Source organism: Garra rufa, chromosome 11 (genome assembly GCF_049309525.1).
Source record: "Garra rufa chromosome 11, GarRuf1.0, whole genome shotgun sequence".
Classification (NCBI taxonomy): Eukaryota; Metazoa; Chordata; class Actinopteri; order Cypriniformes; family Cyprinidae; genus Garra; species Garra rufa.
The window spans coordinates 42496714-42516620 of NC_133371.1; the positions used below are offsets into that span (position 1 = coordinate 42496714).

General features: G+C 36.1%; 1 protein-coding gene across 3 annotated transcripts in view; it reads right to left on the reverse strand.

Moving 5' to 3' along the window:
• Positions 1–9550: 9550 nt before the first annotated feature.
• Positions 9551–19907, reverse strand: part of fam168a (family with sequence similarity 168 member A) — a 65922-nt gene continuing 55565 nt past the window's right edge. For all 3 annotated transcript variants that reach the window (XM_073850278.1, XM_073850279.1, XM_073850280.1), the window contains 4 exons: positions 18616–18758; positions 15223–15397; positions 13742–13872; positions 9551–13643 (listed from right to left, as the gene is read on the reverse strand). In XM_073850278.1, the coding sequence (XP_073706379.1) occupies positions 13760–13872; positions 15223–15397; positions 18616–18758 (431 nt within the window). In that variant the 3' untranslated portion in view covers positions 9551–13643; positions 13742–13759. The remainder of the gene's footprint in view (positions 13644–13741; positions 13873–15222; positions 15398–18615; positions 18759–19907) is intronic.

The window sequence follows — 19907 nt, forward strand, 5'->3', positions numbered from 1 at the left end:
CGAATTTATATCATGCAGTTCCGACTCAACTTGCATTTGCGAATTTATATCATGCAATTCCGACTCAACTCGCGATTGCGAATTTATATCATGCAGTTCCGACTCAACTTGCATTTGCGAATTTATATCATGCAATTCCGACTCAACTCGCGATTGCGAATTTATATCATGCAGTTCCGACTCAACTCGCGATTGCGAATTTATATCATGCAGTTCCGACTCAACTTGCATTTGCGAATTTATATCATGCAATTCTGACTCAACTCGTGATTGCGAATTTATATCATGCAGTTCCGACTCAACTTGCATTTGCGAATTTATATCATGCAATTCCGACTCAACTCGCAACTGCGAATTTATATCATGCAATTCCGACTCAACTCGCAACTGCGAATTAAATCATGCAATTCCGACTCAACTAGCAAATGCAAATTTATATAATGCAATTCCGACTCAACTCGCAACTGCGAATTTATATCATGCAGTTCTGACTCAACTCGCAATTCGCAAAAGCCAAAAACTTATTAGGATATTAACCCTCTTGGGTCCGAGGGTGTTTTGGGGTCCTGAAGAAGTTTTGACATGCTCTGACATTTCTGCTTTTTTCAGTATCTTACAGTTTTTCTCGATTGCTAAGACACATTTCTTGAAAGCTGCTCTCCTTTTCTCTAAACTGTGAACACAAAACCCAATTTTCAAGCTACATTCACAAAATCTCAGACTCTTCTTGCAAAACCAAACTTTCACCTCAAAACAGTTCAATCTGTGCTCAAAACTGAACTATGTTGTCAAATCGTGCCCCGAGTCAATCAAAATTAAAAACACTACTGAACAGTCACTAAACACTACGTAGAAAAATTGAAAACACAATGCTCAGGACATGAAGCTGGAGAAATAAATGTTTATTGTTCACTAGGCTAAACGCATGTTGCAAAACAAAGAAAACCTGTGCATTTAGCACTTGTACAAAAAGACAAAACAGGAATCTTGTGCATTTACACGTAGCACTTGTAAAAACAAACAGAAATCCTATGCGTTTGCCACTTGTGAACAGTAAGCCCATGTAAAAATAAAGTACAAAAATATACAAATAAGTGCAATACTCAGCCTCAGCATCATGTCTCCGTACTGGGTCAGGCCACAGGACTTCATCCACATCACAGGCCACATTTTGTCTGGCCAGGCAACAACATAGATGGGAAGAGTTTGTGTGAGAGGAGGTCGAGGTGGTCGAGGTGGTCAGCGAAGACAAAGAACAGTAATATCTGATGAAATCAGAGCTACTGTGATTGACCATGTTCTTGTCCATGGTATGAGCATGAGGGAGGCTGGACAAAGGGTACAACCAAACATCAGTAGATTCACTGTGTCCACCATAATCCGAAGATTTAGAGAAGAGAACAGGTAATTACCATTTTTTGACATTATAGGACAGTATGTAAATGTTGACAGCAATTACTGTATGACATACTATAGAGCTGGTAAATCCCGCCCATCCATAAAACCCCACTGGACCTCTAGACTGAAAAATCGTCAATGCAAGTGAATGTGAGAAAATAATTATTTGACTATAATGTCAAAAAATGGTAATTACCTGTTCTCTTCTCTAAATCTTCGGATTATGGTGGACACAGTGAATCTACTGATGTTTGGATTTCATCAGATATTACTGTTCTTTGTCTTCGCTGACCACCTCGACCACCTCTCACACGAACTCTTCCTCTCAGGCCTCACAAACCAGTGTTCTCTGAACTGGCTTACTGTAGCCTATATGTTCCCTCACATCATTAGCCACAAGTGTGATCAGTTTTGAGTTGTTGTGTTCAAGTGGTGAAACCTGTGCTTTAATTGTGTTTGACTTTTGTCACCTGTGCTCACCTTTATGCAGCACGGGTGCATCACAATGAAAATGTGTTGGCAAGTTGTGTCTAAACAGGTGAAAAGTGCTTATGGTTTTGCCAAAAGAGTGATTGATTCAATCAATGGGTTCAGGCAACTGAGCATTTGGTTCAGACATTAGGGTTTAGTGTTTTAGCAATTGAGAAAAACTGTAAAAACATTCAGTTTGTTCCTAAAGTTTTGAAGTCACTGAATTAAGGCCATGAAACACATACAGAACATTTGTTCACAGGACTGTTGAGAACTGGATGTGGTCGGCTAGAGCTTTTTCTACCAAATGATGTGAAAATCATCTCGTTAAGAGAAAAAATATATATTGATGTAAATTTTCTAAAACATGTTTTGTGATCGAAAAGGGAATACACAAAGGTGTGGCAATGACCCATGAATATTTAGCAATTCATACCTGAGGGACAAAGAACCATCCCTTAATGGCCCATTAATGAGAATGTAACTGTTAGGTAAGGAAAAATTACTAGGATATTAAGTAAAGATTTTTGATGCTAGATGTAAATTTCTTACTGTAAATATCTGAAAACGTAATTTTTGATTCATAATATGCATTGCTAAGAACTTAATTTGGACAACTTTAAAGGTGATTTTCTCAGTGTTTAGAATTTTTTAGACCCTCATATATTCGAATAGTGTATATTGACTAAACATTGTCCATTGACCAATGGAAACCATATTTATTCAGCTTCCATATAAACCTGAGTTTAAAAAATATTAACCCTTATGACTGTTTTTTGGTCCAGGGTTACATTTAAAGACTCCATGTCCAAAATGCCCATAATTATTGGTGATAAGATCATTATTTCTTCTATTTTGTACCAGTGAATCCAAATCTGGGCTCATTTTTATTTATTTTCTTTTTCCTTTATCCATGTTTGTCATAGTAGTGAGTAAAGAAAGGAAATGACTAGGAATGGGATTGGGAAATGCATCACATCGCCCATGTAGAACTTGTCGGTGCATGTGCATAAATGGCTCATGTATCAGCCATGTTGAGTGGGATGCAGAAGTTCAGGTTCTTCATGACAGCAGACCTAATTAAGGGCCTGTTAAGATCTAACAGACATTTCCGTCCATGGCAGGGCTGGAATATGGACCCCGGGGCTCTTGAACTGCGTTTAAAACCTCAATCTGTGTGGCCTGAGACCTGCGAAGGAAGCGTCAGTATGAAAATGGTTGAAACCATCTCTATCTGATGTCCGGTGTGGGGTTTGACTTGGTGATTCTGACGACAGAGACCCCAGCAGAAGGCCTGTATGATTATGCACACATGTACTAATGCTAATTAATTAGGTAACTAAATTGGATTGCGGAGAGCATGCAGCTGGAAGCCCTGGGAGAATTATGGCAGGAAATGCCGCATATGACCATTACCTCCTTTCTAAATTTACCCAGAAATGACCTCTAATGGTGTTTTTGGGAGCGATTCAATAACAGTAGTCCACTCAAACTTCACTGGAAAATAATTACAAAGGAAAACAAACAGAGCTTTCGCAAGAGGCCAATTATAACATGCTATACTTGTTTTGACACAAACAACTGTTGATGGTTAAGTTGGCTTGAGAAGCCATTTACTCAAATGCTATTTAAACGTAGTTATTATTCTTCTGAGACTAAAATGATCTACTCTAACTCCTAGAGCTTTAACTCTACAAACTCCAAACTCAGCCCAGATCTTCAGACCAGATCTCACCAGGTCTTTTCTAACTGATCCGACGTACGGTTTTCCTAACATGACGATTAAAACTGGGAAAAATCCCTTAGACTTAAACTATCACATATAGCAACTTGTTAATCATGCTAGACACATTATCAACTTGCTAATCACATTAGAAACATGTTAGCAACATGCTAATAATGCTAGACACACGCTAGCAACTTGCTAATCATGCTAGACACATGTTAACAACTTGTTTATCATGCTAAAACATGATGTTAGATGCTAATCATGATAGAAACATGTTAGCAAAATGCAAATAATGCTAGACACATGCTAGCAACTTGTTAATCATGATAGAAACATGCTAGCAAGATGCTAATCACGATAGAAACATGTTAGCAACATGCAAATAATGCTAGAAACATGATAACAACATGCTAATCATGATAGAAACATGTTAACAACTTGTTTATCATGCTAAAAACATGCTAGCAACATGCAAATAATGCTAGAAACATGCTAACAACTTGCTTAGCATGCAAGAAACGTTGCTAAACATGTTAGCAGCATGCTAATAATGCTAGACACATGCTAGCAACTTGCTAATAATGCTAGACACATGCTAGCAACTTGCTAGTAATGCTAGAAACATGCTAGCAACTTGCTAATTATGCTAAAAACATGTTAGCAACATTCTTATAATGCTAGACACACGCTGGCAACTTGCTAATCATGCCAGACACATGTTAACAACTTGTTTATCATGTTAAAACATGATAGTTAGATGCTAATCATGATAAAAACAAGTTAGCAACATGCAAATAATGCTAGAAACATGTTAACAACTTGCTAATCATGATAGACACATTATCAACTTGCTAATCACATTAGAAACATGTTAGCAACATGCTAATAATGCTAGACACACATTAGCAACTTGCTAATCATGCTAGACACATGTTAACAACTTGTTTATCATGCTAAAACATGATGTTAGATGATAATCATGATAGAAACATGTTAACAACTTGTTTATAATGCTAAAAACATGCTAGCAATCAAATAATGCTAGAAACATGCTAACAACTTGCTTAGCATGCAAGAAACGTTGCTAAACATGTTAGCAGCATGCTAATAATGCTAGACACATGCTAGCAACTTGCTAATAATGCTAGACACATGCTAGCAACTTGCTAGTAATGCTAGAAACATGCTAGCAACTTGCTAATTATGCTAAAAACATGTTAGCAACATGCTTAGAATGCTAGACACACGCTGGCAACTTGCTAGTCATGCTAGACGCATGTTAACAACTTGTTTATCATGCTAAAACATGATAGTTAGATGTTAATAATGATAGAAACATGTTAGCAAAATGCAAATAATGGTAGACACATGCTAGCAACATGCTAATCATGATAAAAACAAGTTAGCAACATGCAAATAATGCTAGAAACATGTTAACAACTTGCTAATCATGATAGAAACATGTTAGCAACTTGTTAGTCATGCTAGAATCATGCTAGCAACTTTGCTAATCATGCTAGACACATTATCAACTTGCTAATCACATTAGAAACATGTAAGCAACATGCTAATAATGCTAGACACACGCTAGCAACTCGCTAATCATGCTAGAAACATGTTAGCAACATGCTAATAATGCTAGACACATGTTAACAACTTGTTTATCATGCTAAAACATGCTAGCAACATGCTAATCATGCTAGAAACATGTTAGCAACATGCTAATAATGCTAGACACATGTTAAAAACTTGTTTATCATGTTAATAATGCTAGCAACATGCTTATAATGCTAGACACACGCTGGCAACTTGCTAATCATGCTAGACACATGTTAATAACTTGTTTATCATGCTAAAACATGATGTTAGATGATAATCATGATAGAAACATGTTAACAACTTGTTTATAATGCTAAAAACATGCTAGCAACATGCAAATAATGCTAGAAACATGCTAACAACTTGCTTAGCATGCAAGAAACGTTGCTAAACATGTTAGCAGCATGCTAATAATGCTAGACACATGCTAGCAACTTGCTAATAATGCTAGACACATGCTAGCAACTTGCTAGTAATGCTAGAAACATGCTAGCAACTTGCTAATTATGCTAAAAACATGTTAGCAACATGCTTAGAATGCTAGACACACGCTGGCAACTTGCTAGTCATGCTAGACGCATGTTAACAACTTGTTTATCATGCTAAAACATGATAGTTAGATGTTAATAATGATAGAAACATGTTAGCAAAATGCAAATAATGGTAGACACATGCTAGCAACATGCTAATCATGATAAAAACAAGTTAGCAACATGCAAATAATGCTAGAAACATGTTAACAACTTGCTAATCATGATAGAAACATGCTAGCAACTTGTTAGTCATGCTAGAATCATGCTAGCAACTTTGCTAATCATGCTAGACACATTATCAACTTGCTAATCACATTAGAAACATGTAAGCAACATGCTAATAATGCTAGACACACGCTAGCAACTCGCTAATCATGCTAGAAACATGTTAGCAACATGCTAATAATGCTAGACACATGTTAACAACTTGTTTATCATGCTAAAACATGCTAGCAACATGCTAATCATGCTAGAAACATGTTAGCAACATGCTAATAATGCTAGACACATGTTAAAAACTTGTTTATCATGTTAATAATGCTAGCAACATGCTTATAATGCTACACACACGCTGGCAACTTGCTAATCATGCTAGACACATGTTAACAACTTGTTTATCATGCTAAAACATGATAGTTAAATGCTAATCTTGATAGAAACATGTTAGCAAAATGCAAATTATGCTAAACACATGCTAGCAACTTTTTAATCATGATAGAAACATGCTAGCAACTTGTTAATCATGCTAGAATCATGTTAACAACATGCTAATCATGCTAGACACGTTAACAACTTGTTTATCATGCTAAAAACATGCTAGCAACATGCTAATCATGATAGAAACATGATAGCAACATGCAAATAATGCTAGAAACATGATGACAACATGCTAATCATGATAGAAACATGTTAACAACTTGTTTATCATGCTAAAAACATGCTAGCAACATGCAAATAATGCTAGAAACATGCTAACTTGCTAAGCATGCAAGAAACGTTGCGAAACATGTTAGCAACATGCTAATAATGCTAGACACATGCTAGCAACTTGTTAATCATGCTAATCATGCTAGACACATGTTATCTATTTATCAACTTATTAAAGTTATTAAAGCTTTCAAACTTTTCAAACTTGTCGGTTTGGCTTTCTGGCAAATTTAAAGTTTGTCTTGACAAACGTGTTTATCTAGCTTGCTATATTCTTCTTGAAGTTCTTGTGAAATCTTTCTGCCTTATCAAAATGTCTTCACTGGAAATTTTCAGGAAAAAAGCATGATTCATTATTATTACTTTTAAACATAATTTCTTAATGTTGTCTAAAATTCCACTGCATTTAAATCTAAACTTACTTCTCTTTTCATCTCTAATATGCTGGTTAAAAGTGAACAAGAATGACAGATGTTAGCCCTGTCGCTGGTAGATACTAAACAAATACATTATATTTGTTAATGGCTGTTAAGTCAATCAACCGTGACACTATAGTTACATAAAAATTGGACTTTTTTAAATATGCACTGAAACATTAAAGTGGTTTGACGACAGATCTTGACATATCAGCTCTTTAGTATATTCAAAATGGTTTAACTTATTTCACTTCATTATAATAATATCATATATATTTTCACCAAGTTATAATAACAGTTGCTTAACACTTAATATAACAGTCAAGAATTATGACTGAATTAATTTGAGGTTTGGTCTTATTTGAAACGCAATACTATCAATCTGACTGTTTGAATTAAATTCACTATTATAATCTATACTAATATTATACTCTTGTGTAAATGTGTTTTATCAAAAGATTGCAGGTACATCATAGTCTGTGAACTATGATAAAACTGTAGATGTTACATCTCCTCCTGGTCTCCGCTGCCACTGAAAGTCTCTGGGAATGTAGGAAACACGACTCCATACGTGCTGCAACGAGTATATCCACTCGTTTCCAAATGTAGAAGATAAAATGACCTGCTGACACTTGAAGAGACTCATTCACATTTCAGGGTTTGTTGCACAAGAATTGTTGCACAAAATCAGTTGAAACAGTGTCTGGCTTCTGCTTTTAAAATATGAGTAAAGTTAAAACACAATGATTAAAGATTTAAGAATTAAGAAAGTTATTTTTGTTGGCTTAGGTTATTTAAAACAAGTTAGCTGGTTAAAAAGTCCACAAGATATAAAAATTACCCCATTAAAAAGTTTACATCCCCTTGATTCTTAATACTGTGTTGTTACCTTTTTTTGTTTAGTGATAGTTGTTCACGAGTCCCTTGTTTGTTCTGAACTGCCTGCTGTTCTTCAGAAAAATCCTTTAGGTCCCACAAATTCAGTTTTTTCAGCATTTTTGTGTGTTTGAACCCTTTCCGACATGATTTTGAGATCCATCTGTTCACACTGAGGACAACTGATGCCCCAAAAGGAAAAAACAATGCATTAAGAGCCAAGGGGTGAAAACTTTTGAACAGAATAGAGTGTTTTCTTATTTTGTCTTCTGGGGAACATTTAACTATCTTCTGTAGCCTCAGAAGGGGAGTACTAAATGAAAAAAGTATGATATTTAGGCAAGAAAATTGTACACATCTTCGTTTTGTTCAAAAGTTTTCACCCCTGGCTCTAACGCATGTTTTTTCCTTCTGGAGCATCAGTAAGCATTTGGACCTTCTGTAATAGCTGCATATGAGTCCCTGAATTGTCCTCAGTTACCTGAATGATCCACAGTTGTGTTTTTTTTTGTTCAGTGACAGTTGTTTATGAGTCCCTTGTTTGTCCTGAACAGTTAAACTATCTGATGTTCTTCAGAAAAATCCTTCAGATCCCACAAATTCTGTTTTTTAGCATTTTTGTGTGTTTGAACCCTTTCCAACAATGACTGTATGATTTTGAGATCCATCTTTTCACACTGAGGACAACTGAGGGACTCATAGGCAACTATTACAGAAGGTTCAAATACTCACTGATGCTCCAAAAGGAAAAACAATGCATTAAGAGCAGGGGAGTGAAAACTTTTGAACAGAATGAAGATGTGTAAATTTTTCTTATTTTGCCTAAATATCTTTTTTTTTTTTCATTTAGTTCTGCCTATCAGAAGCGACAGAGGATACTTACATGTTTCCCAGAATACAAAATAAGTTAAATTTACCCTGATCACAAAAAAAGGTTATTTTTATTAATTCAACTATTATTTTCTCTTGTGGACTATATGTAAACATCTTTTATGTAAATATCTTATTCAGGTCAGTACTAAATAAACATTTTGTATGATCCCTCTTATTTTGGTAAAATAAATTAGTTTGCAGATTCTGTAGGGTGTGTGTAAACTTTTGACCTCAACTGTACATTATCAATGCAATAAAAAATAAATACATTTATTAATAAAAAAACAACCCCCCCCCAAAGTGTATATATGTGATATTAATACATATCAGACATATTTAAATATTATACAAATAATAAATATAAATTCTATAATATATTATATTTCTATACTATTTACATTTGTCAAATTTACAGATTCCAAAATAGAAAGGCACACATCTGACGGGCAACAAGAAACTGAGGGTGCTCAACTATTGTAAACAATAAAAAGAAAGGTTTTTCATTGTTTGATGAAGAGCCATATAACTTGAAACATCACCTGTGGTGAAAAAAATGAAATAAACATTATTTTAATTTGAGCTGCATGTGGTGTGCCAACCTTTCTTTCTTTTTAATATAATTCCACTGACACATTAAATGTAAGTGACCAGATAAAAAATTTAACCCGTTAATTCAAAATCAGCAATATACATTTGAGTGTGTGGTAGCAATAAAAAACAACAACAGGTTTTTTTTTTTTTTTGGAAAGATTTTAATAGTTATTGAATGTTCTACATCTTACAGTAAATATTATACAATTACAAACTTGGCTTAATTATGTCACAGAGATCACTAACTGATCTTCAAAAACAAAACAAAACAATAAAGAAACCCCAAAATAATAAAAACAGTTTTACACTTCATTTCACAAGCCTGATGTGGGTCTCCTTGCTCAAATGGTCCGACGGCACGGTCTGGACCGCACCGGCGAAAACGCGCTCGGACCTGCCAGAACCTCGCAGGAATGAGATCTCGATGGTGCCAGAACCGTGCAGTAGTGCATCATACATACTATGGGGCAAGGGCTCTTAAACACAGAAATTCTGGAAGACTTTCCCCTTTTTGCTTTACATTTAGAATGCAAACAACAAAGTCTTTTTCTCCATACGGATCGAACACAAAAAGCCACTTTCCTAAACAGTAGCGTGAACTAGCAACCCCTCGTTTGTTGGTTTGCATCAAAGCCTATGGTACATATCACAGGTTTTCAGCGAGAGCGTGAATCCAGTGCCACAATTACGTTAGAAATACCTTTACATACTGGTGACGCGACGCTGACCTCACTAGAGCTAATAACCCGATGCATGCATCACGGGCGCTAGTAAACAATCCTTTGATCGATGCCCTGAAACCAAAAAACAGAACAGTGCATGGGTTTGCAATATCAACATCGAAACGATCCAAACAGAAAAAACTGAAAGCTCCGAAGCCTCTTCCACACCACGACCGAGCGAAAAGACACCCGGAAAGACCACCTGGTTTCACAGGAAACGGATCAGTTTGTTTTTAAATGGGAGAAAAAGATCAAAAACCCTCGCTGGAATAATGTGTGCCAAGCTTTCTGATACAACTGTTCAGGATTAAAGGAACAATTCATCCAAAAACGACATTTCTGTTCAGTTGGATGTTTTCATACAATCCCTTTAAATACATGTAACTCTAATTTTCACGAAAAGCCCAGCTGTTATTTGAACTGTAGCTGAATGGCTGAACTCTTCGAAGAAGAGAAAGACAGATTTGGGGAAACGCGTGTAGAGGAAACCCTTTGAAGACTTGTGCTCTGAAATGCCTCTCAACCACATGGACTGTATCACTCCACTCCAGATCAACTATAAAGATCTCCTATTAAAGAAAAATGAACATCAACCGTTAATTAAAACTTTAAATAACACTTACGTAAAAAGCGCCTAAATTACATGTCAGAGTGGATGGTAATGTCCTCTCGTTCCAAATCCAAACCCTTTATTCGTTTTGCAGTGTTAAAGGTCACTCTAGTCCTAGAGTTCAGAGGTCTGACGTCTGTCTGCTTGCGGTTCAGACCGGTTTCATATGTCGCCTACAGTGATTCATTGCGTCCATCAAGTCTTATGACGCAAACTTATGCAAAGACACAGAAAATATAGTTCACTGCTTGATATAATACTGTATAAGACTAGAAAAGGAAAGAGCAGGGCAGAGAGTGCGAGACAGAGCATGCGAACATGCTTAGAATTATGTGATTTCATCCAATAATCAACCAGTGAGCCGGTTCGACTAATTTGCATTACTTATCGATGACATCCATCTGAATAAAATTCGTTACACTAATATGTGACTTTGGGCCACAAAACAAATCAGAAGGGTCATTTTTTGAAACTGAGATTTAATAAGCTTTCCATTTATGTATGGTCTGTTAGGATAGGATCATATTTGGCCGAGATACAACTATTTGAAAATCTGGAATCTGAGCGTGCAAAAAAAAATAAATAAATAAAAATAAAAATTTGAGAAAATCACCTTTAAAGTTGTCCAAATTAACTTCTTAGCAATGCATATTACTAATCAAAATTTAAGTTTTGATATCCTAACGATTTTTGGCATAAAAGAAAAATTTAGTATTTTGACCCATTCAATGCATTGTTGGCGAATGCTACAAATAAACCCCCGTTCAACTTATGACTAGTTCTGTGGTCCAGGGTCACATATTACACATAGACCTAAGGTCTATAACTTGCTTTTGCCAAACAGATTTGCTCTTACTAAAGGAAATGATAGTCATTTTCAGATGACTATCATGAAACCTGTCTAGAACATTTCTAGGCATTTAACCTGAAAATAAAGAAATATATATTTTTTTATTTTGCATGAAGAAAATGGAGCCTATTTTAGATATTTTAATTATTATTTTATTTTTTAATAACAATTTCCGTTGAAGTTTTGATCAATCGTCCATGATTCATATTTGTTATACTGCTTTTGTTAATGTAAATAAAAAATCCACAGGAAAAAAAAAAAGCAAAAACAGGCTTCAGCCACTCTATGCCCTCACTCTCTCCCTTTACTTAAACGAAAAATACCGAAGGGAATGTGCTATAATGTAAATGTATTATTAAAAGCAATCCATAAGCTGCAATTCAACATGATGCAACCATGCTTCGCAAGGGCATAGTTTCCATCCGATTACGCTATGCTGCATTCACCCGCATGACACATGCATTACTAGACGTTATGACTTTCACATAAGATCAGAGAATCGCTCCTTCCCACTTTGAGTGTACTATATATCGAACTAGTGGTCGCTTAGCCAACGAAACAACATCAACAAAAAAAAAAAGAGTGATACTGTTCTGTACTGACAATAATATTACTTCCAGAGACATTACCAAGACTAACGGTTTGCAGAGTAAATGCTCGAGTTTCTTAATTACATCATTAAATATGAGAGTGTACCGTATAATTGGTTATTAAGTTACGTCTATTTGTCAATGTGCAATGCTTCGGTATGATAAGATTTTTATAGAATACTTGATATGTCACTTCTGAGTACACTATTCATGGATACAGGCGAGGCCTCGGAATAGGAAATGAAAATTCTCTCTTTATCTCTTTCTAAAAATGCTGTAAATTACAATTAAAAGCCATTCAAGCAGGCCGTTCGTATTATTGCATTGAACAACTCCGTTTCTACGCCTAAAATCTGTGCAAGGATTCACAGAGGACCAGGGGTCAGACCCACTCTAGACCCGGAGCTGATTTGAAATGAATGCCGGAACGCCAACGTTTTTTCGTTTTTTTTTGTTTTTTTTGCATTTAGTGCTATCTGCGATGTCCCTTTAATTCAATGCCATCTTAATCGTTCCGTCAGAGTAGCGTCCGCCCCGTCTGGCCTCAAAGTTGGCACGTGTTTCGACGCCGGCGGGATGACATCGCACCCAGAGGCTCCAGCTAAGTGCCACCGATAGATTTTCTCCTCGAAATTCACCGTGAGCGCATGCCGCCGCGTTCCCTGCGAGAGCACCCACGCGCGCACATTTATATAAATCGAATATACACGTTATAGTTCCGAAGCTTACGCTATCCTGACACATAAGCTAATAAAGTAACCAGCTCACTCAAACGTTCTCTATTTAGTGAATAACTAAGATTACTGTATATCCTAATGAAGGTTAAACCACGTTTGCACTGCCCTACTAATGATATATTCCTTACAAATCTACATGAACAGCTACAAGCTGGAAGACACCCTTGTTATCGATGACAGAACGAAATGAGGGAGAACCGAGTTGGATGAAATGACATTTCCTAGAAGGACTCCCCAAGCGCTCGGGAAGGCTGAAATGAAACTCTGCTGTAAATAAATACAGGAAAACGAACGAACCCTGTGCTAATATCTAAAGGTTATAAAATTTGGCAGCATAAGTGGATGATTATGATCCGAGTGGTGCTGATATTGCGTCGGTACATTCCTACACACCAGCGTTTATACTGAACACAAAGACAGGTCGTGATTGGTCGAAATCATTCTGGAGTTCTTATAGAATAACTATGGAACAATGAAGAATTAAAATAACCTAATGCAAGAACATCATCCCAAAATAAAATGAGAAGAAAAAAAAAAAAAAAAAATCAAAATTAAATTAAAAGATAAAAAAGCAGCTTTTACAAAAACACGTAAGAATGCATAAAGTGACCCTTGCACTTTTTTCTCTTTTTGTTCTTGCAAACAGACGTGGCGCCTCACTGTTGAGCACAGAGCGCCGATGTAAGACTTGAGTAGTTGCATACAATGTTTAACTCCAGATCTGAAGGAGAGAGAGAGAGGGGAAAACAAGTAGTAAGCGATTGCTCTGCACTGGGTGGGTGGAGCCAAGACGGATGAGTCGAGTGGGTGGGAACTCACATGATTGGCAGGTGGGCTCTACCAGTGAGGTGGCACGTAGCTGTACCCAGGTGTTCCTTGGGGTCGGTACGTTGGCACGGTGACGGGGTGTGCTCCGATCGGAGTGTGCTGAGGGGTGGTCAGCAAGGTTCCTGTATGAAGAAATTCAAAGGTCATTTTTGTTCATCAAAATGTTTACTATAAAGTATCTTCATCATATAAAACACATGGAGTCCTGGAACCACTATGAGAGCAATACCAATACAGTCAAATTAAAAAATTTTTTTTTATAATTATAAAAATAAATTTCATATTAATTGTTTAAAGATATCATTTGATAATTAAAAAAATGTATATATAATATTTATATGAATTTTTATAAAAAAATATTTTCTATATTTAAAAAAATAATAAATGTATTTTTATTTAAAAATACCAAAAAAATAACCTACACACACACACACACACACACACACACACACACACACACACACACACACACACACACACACACACACACACACACACACAATTATATGCATATTGTGTTTTTTTATTATTTGTAATAAATCTAATTATTAAATTAAAATTATGTAAATTATCATTTATCATAATTTTTAATACACATTATCGTGTTATTTTTTTATGTAGTACTGACCTGAATAAAACATTTACTCATCGACAAGAGAAAACAATACTGTAATTTATTAAAAATGACCCTTTTCAAAAGTTTTCACCCCCTTGATTCTTAATACTGTGTTGTTACCTGAATAATCCACAGCTGTATTTTTTATTTTTTTTTGGTTTATATAGTGATAGTTGTTCATGAGTCCCTTGTTTGTCCTGAACAGTTAAACTGCCTGCTGTTCTTCAGAAAAATCCTTTAGGTCCCACAAATTCTTTGTTTTTTTTCCCCAGCATTTTTGTGCATTTGAACCCTTTCCAACAATGACTGGATGATTTTGAGATCCATCTTTTCACACTGAGAGACTTACCATTGCAACTATTACAGAAGGTTCAAACACTCACTGATGCTTCCGAAGGAAACACAATGCATTATGAATTTGAAGATCAGGGTAAATTTAACTAATTTTGTCTTCTGGGAAACATGTAAATATCTTCTGTAGCTTCTGAAGGGCAGTACAAAATGAAAAAAAAAAGAAGATATTTAGGCAAAATAAGAAAAATGTACACATTTTCATTTTGTTCAAAAGTTTACACCCTGGCTTAATGCTTTGTTTTTTCTTTCTGGAGCATCAGTGAGTGTTTGAATCATCTGTAATTGCTGCTGAGTCCCTCAGTTGTCCTCAGTGTGAAAAGATGGATCTCAAAATCATACAGTCATTGTTGAAAAGGGTTCAAATACACAAAAATGCTGAAAAACCAAGGAATTTATGGAAGCTAAAGGATTATTCTGAAGAAGGACAAATAAGGGAGCTATTTATTATATAGTTTATATTATTTCTCAGCTTCAACAATATTATCATTTTTGAGCGTCTTACCGGCAGACATGGCCATCGTTGTTCCGGCCACCATTCCCATGGCCACGCCATTGGAGCGGGGTGCGGGTACAGGAGCGGGGTAGATGGCGGAGGGGATGCTGTTGGGCTGAACCACGGTGGTGTGGTGGATTACATGAGGCTGGGCGGCGTACACTGGCTGTGTGTAATAAGCACCCTGAGAAGAAGATCAACTTAAATTACAACACTGATGACAGGGAGCTAAAACGCTGCAGGTTCAGAACCTGGAAGTGATGATTCATTGTACTGTGATGGTGAGTGTTATGGGAACAAATCCCAAAAGTCCTAGTTATGTGGCAATTAAAGGGTCTAAGCTGATTACAAATCATCAACTAACCAAAATGACTCTGGTGATGGTTTTAGATGCTAAACCACATTATTTTAACATTTACTATGGTCAGATTGCTATGCCGGAGTTGATGCAGTGCCACAGTACCAACTATTACAAAACATTTTCGGTAATTTAAATAAAGCTTAAAGGAGTAGTTCACTTTCATAACAAATATTTACAGATAATGTACTCACTCCCTTGTCATCCGAGATGTTCATGTCTTTCTTTCTTCAGTTGTAAAGAAATTATGTTTTTTGAAAACATTTCAGGATTTCTCTCCATATAGTGGACTTCTATGGTGCCCCCGAGTTTGAACTTCCAAAATGCAGTTTAAATGCAGCTTCAAAGGGCTCTTATCTAGCGAAACAATCGGTTATTTTCTAAAAACATTTACAATTTATATACATTTTAATCTCTACACATAGTACACACAGAACTAGACAAGATGAGCATTTGAGGTTAAAAACTATATAAATTGTAATAAAAAAAATAACCGATTGTTTCGCTAGATAAGACACTTCTTTCCTCGGCTGTGATCGTTTAGAGCCATTTGAAGCTGCATTTTGGAAGTTCAAACTCGGGGGCACCATAGAAGTCCGTTATATGGAGAGAAATCCTGTTTTCCTCAAAAAACATAATTCCATTACGACTGAAGAAAGAAAGACATGAACATCTTGGATGACAAGGGGGTGAGTACATTATCTGTACATTTTTGTTCTGAAAGTGAACTACTCCTTTAATTAAACTAAAATAAAATATAAATACTAGATGAAAAAGCTGAAGCTAAATAAAATTAGAAATAAACTGAAATAATCTTAACTGTTTAAGTTGTAGTACTAAAACTAGAACAAATGAAAGCTAAATAGAAATATAAAAATGCTACAGTTATTTAAAACATTAATTCATGCGTTCATGACCTCAAGGGTAGATTATTGTAATGCTTTATTGGGTGGCTGTTCTGCACGCTTAATAAATAAACTCCAGCTGGTCCAAAATGCTACAGCTAGAGTTCTTACTAGAACTAGAAAGTATGACCATATTAGCCCGGTTCTGTCAGCACTGCATGGGCTCCCTATAAAACATCGTATAGATTTTAAAATCTTACTAACTACTTATAAAGCCCTCAATGGTTTAGCTCCTCAGTACTTGAGCGAGCTTCTATCGCATTATAGTCCCTCACGTCCGCTGCGTTCTCAAAATTCTGGCAATTTGATAATACCTAGAATATCAAAATCAACTGCGGGCGGCAGATCATTTTCTTATCTAGCGCCTAAACTCTGGAACAATCTACCTAACACTGTTCGGGAGGCAGACACACTCCTGTCAGTTTAAATCTAGATTAAAGACACATCTCTTTAACCTGGCTTACACATAAAACTTTTACAGATTCCTATAACTCAAATTCGTTAAAGGATTGCTAGGCTGCATTAATTAGGTCAACCGGAACCGAAAACACCTCCCATAACACCTGATGCACTCGTTGCATCGTAAAAAGAAAGGCAGCTATGCTAATATAAATCTGTTTCATTCTTATTCCGAGGTCACCGTAGCCACCAGACTCAGCCTGTATCCAGATCAGATGGTCACTCCAGTCCCCCGGATCCAGTCCGCACCCAGCTTAGACCATGGATCACCACCTGGAGATGACTTCAATAGCCGTGGATGTCAACCAGATGAGCTCCAGAGATGGATCATCAATGAAGACCTCGCCAACCTAGACGGCCATCGGTGCCACACCACGGGATCCTGACGACTTCTCTACAATCAGACATTGGTACAAACTGCTGGTTTCGTCTGGCCAGAGAAGAACTGGTCCCCCGACTGAGCCTGGTTTCTCCCAAGGTTTTTTTCTCCATTTCTGTCACCTGTGGAGTTTTGGTTCCTTGCCGCTGTCGCCTCTGGCTTGCTTAGTTGGGGACACTTTCCAGCGATATCGTATACTATTTGAACTGAACTGGATGATGATATCACTGAATTCATTGATGAACTGCCTTTAACTGAAAATTGGTTATTTACAATAATACGTTACTTACACACTATTGTGCTGTTTAAATACTGTGCAATTGCTTTGACACAATCTGTATTGTTAAAAGCGCTATATAAATAAAGGTGACTTGACTTGACTTGACTTAAAAAAAACTGAAACTATAAATAAAACTAAAATAGCACTGTGCTAAATAATTAGCATATTTACTGCACTCCAAAGTATTTCAGATAACAATACAGTACTTATGGTACAGCATTTGCTGTCCATTTTACTTCAGTAATGTTATATATTCTATGATAAGAAAATGCATTATTTTATTAACTGGAAATTGATTTTATGTTTATTTGCACCATTATTTGGTATTATTACTTATTGTAATCTTTATTGCACTAATGAAATGTGACCCTGGACCACAAAACCAGTCTTACCTTAGCAATAGCCAAAAATACATTGTATTTTCAAAATGATCAATTTTTCTTTTATGCCAAAAATCATTAGGATATTAAGTGAAGATCATGTTCCATGAAGACACTTTGTAAATTCCCTTCCGTAAATATATCAAAACTTAATTTTTGATTAGTCATATGCATTGCTAAGAACTTCATTTGGACAACTTTAAAGGCAATTTTTTCAGTATTTAGATTTTTTGCACCCTCAGATTCCAGATTTTCAAACAGTTCCTAACAAATCCTAACCATACATCAACGGAAAGCGTATTTATTCAGCTTTCAGAGATGATGTATACATCTCAATAAAAAAAGACCCTTTATGACTGGTTTTGTGGTCCAGGGTTATTAATGCATTAACTATTAGCAAGATTTTACAATAATTGCATAGTTATGGTTTGACCTAGGTGTTGTCAGCTAAAAAGAGAAGAGAGAAAGTCGTTTCAAGTTAAGCAAATTAATATATTCTGAAAGGTTTTTGATTAATAATGCAGAATAAATTTGGAAGGGACAAGTTTGATTTCTTTCTTAGTCAAAGCACAACAAAACATTACTGTAATTATGGATTGTGGTGTAATTCCAGCTTGTTTCGGATCAGATTAGAGTTTTACCTGAGCATAGAGGTTCTGCTGGGGATAGGCACTTCTAATGGGGTACATGGCCGTCTGGTAGGGATTAGGAGATGGGGAATAGGGCGGAGGGGCTCCATTGGTCTGAGTAGGGGGCACTTTATAAGGCGTTCCAGCAGTATATCCTGAAACAGAGAATGACAGAGAGAAACCGTAAGGACGAGTAGGCATCTGCCACACAACAATCGAATATAACGCATCTCTGACTGAATTTCCAAAACCTCAATGTCGCCACCTACTGGTAAGCAACAGTAAAGCACACTAGAGTTGTGAGAAAGGAGTGCGCAGTAATTCTACAAAAGTGTGCCACATTTGTAGTGCAAATGCACACACACCCTTTCAAGCCAGAGACATCGCATATTGAACATCTGTTAAGCTTGTTATTGGAGGATTGTTGACAACAAAGTAGTAAAAATGCACAAGAATGTGACTTAAGCTGCACAAATGGGAAGAATGCATTGCTCGAGGTCGTTATTAGTTACACAACACACCAACAAATTCCCTTCATACCAAAGACACGCTGTCAGTCTTTACTACACGTTTGGCCAACCACTGATGCAACACACCGGATTCAATTCTCTTTAGTCTAGCTTAGCCGTTCAATCAGTCTAATTCAATTCCGCAACACTCATTTAATGCTGCAATCTCAAGTCCAAAAGCCCTGCTGACTGTCTACGGCGAGAATGAAACCTTAGATCTTAGATGGTATGTCTCCATTATGCAATATGAGATATAGCCTGTCACAAACCCTAGTGAGCCGCCTACCTAGATGCCGTTTTTAGACATCATAAACACAATCTGACACAAAAGATAATATGTTGCCTTCGATAGTTACCTAAAACCATAAAAACATCTTTGCTACTGAAACGTTAACTACTAAAATATCTAAAACTAAAAGTGAAATATATAAAAACAGAAAATAACTAATAAAAATGACAAAAGCACACAGTAATTAAAACTTTAACTAAAATTGAAATGGAAATATATATATATATATATATATATAAAGAAAAACTTTATTAGTTTATTAGTATTAGTAATAATTCACACTTTTAATCAAATTAGTATTGCATTTATCTTCTGCAGTGAGGACAATCCTAGAATGCAGTGTAAAAAATCATACAAGCTGGTGTACAAAGCAAGAAAATGTGCAATTATAAATATATATTTTTATAAAAACCATTTTATATGCTAATGTCAAATTTTATTGCAAATTATGATTTGAGTCTTCAGAGCACTTCATGTCAGTTGCTGTTGTAAATCTAAGTCAAAAC